This window comes from Lipotes vexillifer, unplaced genomic scaffold, assembly GCF_000442215.2.
Source record: "Lipotes vexillifer unplaced genomic scaffold, Lipotes_vexillifer_v1.1 scaffold591, whole genome shotgun sequence".
Classification (NCBI taxonomy): Eukaryota; Metazoa; Chordata; class Mammalia; order Artiodactyla; family Lipotidae; genus Lipotes; species Lipotes vexillifer.
This window is the reverse complement of record NW_006791954.1, coordinates 5,412,086-5,416,002: the sequence shown is the minus strand read 5'-3', so window position 1 is coordinate 5,416,002 and position 3,917 is coordinate 5,412,086. Positions and strand designations below refer to the sequence as shown.

The 3,917-nt window shown below is 58.7% G+C and overlaps 1 protein-coding gene across 1 annotated transcript in view; it reads left to right on the top strand.

The window, feature by feature from the left end:
• Positions 1–3,917, top strand: part of HAP1 (huntingtin associated protein 1) — a 7,381-nt gene that overhangs the window by 2,707 nt on the left and 757 nt on the right. The window contains 6 exon segments of the mRNA XM_007465241.1: positions 104–170; positions 1,497–1,627; positions 2,008–2,082; positions 2,405–2,536; positions 2,669–2,760; positions 3,078–3,116. Of these exon segments, the coding sequence (XP_007465303.1) occupies positions 104–170; positions 1,497–1,627; positions 2,008–2,082; positions 2,405–2,536; positions 2,669–2,760; positions 3,078–3,116 (536 nt within the window).

The following is a 3,917-nucleotide window of genomic DNA, read 5'->3' as shown; positions in this document are numbered from 1 at the left end:
GGGGGGGGGGGGGGGGGGGGGGGGGGGGGGGGGGGGGGGGGAGGGCGTGCCCGTGGGCAGGGGGTGTTGACGCCCCTGCCCCTTCCTCTCTCCCCCTCTCCAGGTCTCTCAACTCGATGACCTTGAGGAGGAGGGACAGATGTTCATCCTGGATTGTGTGGAGCAGTTTTGTACGTGAACTTGTAACTGGGGGTAGGGGGCGCTGTCCAGAGGAGCAGAGACAAGCACCCGGGATTTGGAGTCTGGAGCCTTGAGTTCATGTCACAGCTCTGACACCTCCTGCTGTGTTAGCTTGGACAAGTTCCTTAGCCTCTCTGAAACTTCATCTTTAGAATGGGGGTTAATAATCTTGGCCCTGCTGACCTCTCCAGGGGATACAGCTGAGGAACTGCTTTGTGCAAACCGTAAAGAGCTGTATGGATGCTATGGGGCTCCTCTAAGCTTGTCTCCTTTTGTTATTTGAGAAGGGGGAGGGAGGGGGCTGGGAGCGAGGAATGGAGGGAGCCATGAACTGCCAGAGACCAGGCCCCCCCTCCCTCCTCAGGCACTGCATTATTAGGCAGAGGCTGTGCCTGGCACTGTGTGGTCCTGAAGATGAGTGAGGCACAGCTTTTGTCCCTGAGGAGCTCAGGCCTAGCTGGGGAGATGCATACTCAGGGTGGCAACAGATGAACTCGTGCTGTTCTGCTCACCCCAAACCTGGCCTTCCTTCCCCCTGGGTTCCCTGAATGGTCTCCCCTGGTCCCAGGCCCCCGGAGTAGGAGCCGGTCCCCACATTCTGTTGCTTCTACGTCCTAGGAAAGGCTCACGTCTCTTTCCTTTTCCCACCCCAGCTGCCTCTAGCCCAGGCCAACTCTTAACTGGTCTCTCTGCCTCCACTCCTACCCTTCCAGGCCCTTCTGCACACAGCGCAAAGGAGTTTTCTAAAACCAAATCTATGTCACTCCCCTGCCTAAAACACCCAAATAACTCCCCTTTGGCCAAAGGATAAGCCCCACCCTCCCTACCCCAGCCCTAGTGATCTGGACCCTGCCAGCTGCCCCAGCCACTCCCTCCTGGTGTCCTCTGGGCCTCTCCACACCCTGCCTGGGCCCTGTCTTCCCTTCTGCTGGGCGAGCCCCATTTCCCCGGGGAGGTCCTAGCATCTCAGACCTCGCCAGGCTGGCCTGGGTGCGGCAGCTGTGACCCCCGATGCACCCTTTACGCTTGCTGCATCCTAGTCCATAATATGCACTATTGTGATTTCTTTTTCCCGCAGTCTCCACACTAGTCTTGAGCTCAGTGTGGGCTGAGGCCAGGTCTTGCTGACTGCTTGTCCAACACCCTGCTCTGTGTCAGTCAGTAAATGTTTATTGAAAAGAAGACCCGAGTGAGGGATACTAAGCCCTGTGGAACCTCGGGTACTTGGCGCGAGCTGAGGGGTGCAGGTGGACAGAGGCACCTGGGAGACTGAGGGCCCAGGGAACCAGGGCTGACCTCTCCTCACTCCTCCCCAGCGGAGGCCAGCCAGCAGATGGCCGAGCTGTCGGAGGTGCTGGCACTCAGGATGCAGAACTATGAACAGCAGCAGAGGGAGGCTGCCCAGCTGCGGGCCCAGGTCATGAAGCTGCAGCAGTGCTGCCAGGCGGTGCGTCGGGGTGTGTGCGGGGCTCCTTGCTCCTGTCATGGCCGCATGGGACCCACACCTCCTTCTCCCTGCCCCCACCCCATGGAGCTCAGAGGCCCAAGGCCCCTCTCTGTGTCAGAGTCAGTGTTGGAGGAGACATCAGAGAGCGCCTCATGCTGTCCCCTCATCCCAAGTTGGGGACCGAGCCCAAAGAGAGACACAGGGTGTTCCAGGAAACAGGCCACGTGACTCCCCACGTTCTTTGGCCTTATTCCATGTGACTTCTTTTTTAAAGAGCTGCCAGAGACTCACTGATGAGCCTGGGAAGACTTGCCAGAAGCAGGGTGTGCGCGGGAGCGGGGAGGTCTGGGGTGAAGTTCACTGGTCTTGGGTCCTTCCAGTATGGGGCTGAGGCTGAGAAGTTGCAGCAGCAGCTGGCTTCGGAGAAAGAAATCCAGATGCAGCTCCAGGATGAGGTGAGGCTACTCTGAGCTCCTGGGGGACCTGGGACCCTTGGGCAGCTGCCTGGCTCTCCTGAGAGGACAAGCTCCTTGCAGCAGGGACTGGGTCTGTCCTTTCCATACCCTCAGGCTCTGGCACAGGGCCTGGCAGGTGGCAGTTCATTTGGGGTCTGAGTGGAGTGGAGTCCGGGGATCACCCTGCATATCATTATGGGGGTCTAGAGTCTGGGCCTCTTGCCTCTTTGCCCAGGCTTCCCCGCCCCCTGGGGAGAGAGTGGGCAAGGCGTCTGGGCTGGGTGTGCCTGCGTCCCAGCAGAGCATGTGGGCGGGTTCCCAGCTGCAGGACCTACGGGAGTACTCTGAGTGTGGGAGCATGCTGACTGAGGCCCAGGAGGAGGTGAAGACCCTCCGCCAGCAAGCCCCGGCGTCCACTGGCTCTGTCACCCGCTACACGCACACTCTACCTCTGGTGAGGCCCCCTGGCTGCCTGCCTTTTACCTCTGTGCGATCTGTGTCTATCCGCAGTCCTTTCCTGTGCCTGGGGGTACGGGTGGGGGGTTCTGTGGGGATCTTCTGGTGATGTCCCCCATCTCCACCATAGGAGGCACTTCCTGATTTCCAGGAGACCCTGGCTGAGGAGCTCAGAACGTCTATAAGGAGGATTATCTCAGACCCTGTGTTTTTTATGGAAAGGTGCACTCTGGGCCCCAGACATTTGCCTGCCCTGCACTCACTCTTGCCTACCTGGTAGGCAGCAGCCTTTCTGGTAGTGGGAGGGGGTTCACCCCACACCCCCGCTCTGACCTCCCTCCCCCACCCCTCCCCCCCGGGGTGCCCCTCCTCCTTCCCCATTGGTCCTCGGCCCCTTCCACTCAACACCTTTCCTCTGTGCACACGTTCTGGGTGTATCATTTCTCCCTGGGATTTTTCTGCATGATGGAGTCCCAGGGATTTCGCACTTTCAGCTTCCCGTTGCCTCGGGACAGTGAAGGCCCTTTTCTATGTTGAAGGAATTATGAAGTGACTCCAGAGGAGACCTCAGATCTGGGGTACGCCGACCAGGAGCTTCCCCTTCACCTGCCCTCACCTTTTTAAAAAAATATATATTTTTTGGCTGTGTTGGGTCTTTGTTGCCGCGCAGGCTTTCTCTCCTTGCGGCGAGTGGGGTCTACTCTTTGTTGCGGTGTGTGGGCTTCTCATTGCGGTGGCTTCTCTTGTTGAGGAGCACGGGCTCTAGGTGCATGGGCTTCAGTAGTTGTGGTGCATGGGCTCAGTAGTTGTGGCTCGTGGGCTCTAGAGTGCAGGCTCAGTAGTTGTGGCACATGGGCTTAGTTGCTCTGCGGCATGTGGGATCTTAGTTCCCCAACCAGGGCTTGAACCCGTGTCCCGTGCGTTGGCAAGCGGATTCTTAACCACTGCGCCACCAGGGAAGTCCCCACCTGCCCTCACCTTTCAGCAGCCAGACAGCCCCCTGCAGCTGGTTCTGTGGCCGTACCACCCTGGAGAAGCCCCTGCTCTCGGGCCGGCTGGGCTAAGAGTTGTTCTGGGAAGGAGCTGCCCCCTTTGCCTTCAAATTTTGTCCCATGGGTGGCCATCTGATTTGAGGCTTCTCCAAGTCGGGGCTGAAGCCTTCCCTTCACCTGACCAGGGGCTGAGAGGCGAATGGGCACTGGCCTAGGAGCTGGAAACAACTGGGACTGAGTCCCAGCTTGATCCCTTTACTGGCTGTGTGTCCTTGGGAAAGTCACTTGACCTGTCTGGGCCTTACTGAAATGGATTTGTTCCTATGGTAACTAGATGTGGGATGGGTTGTGAACGTTAAATAATGAAGGAGGGGGGCAGAGGGGATG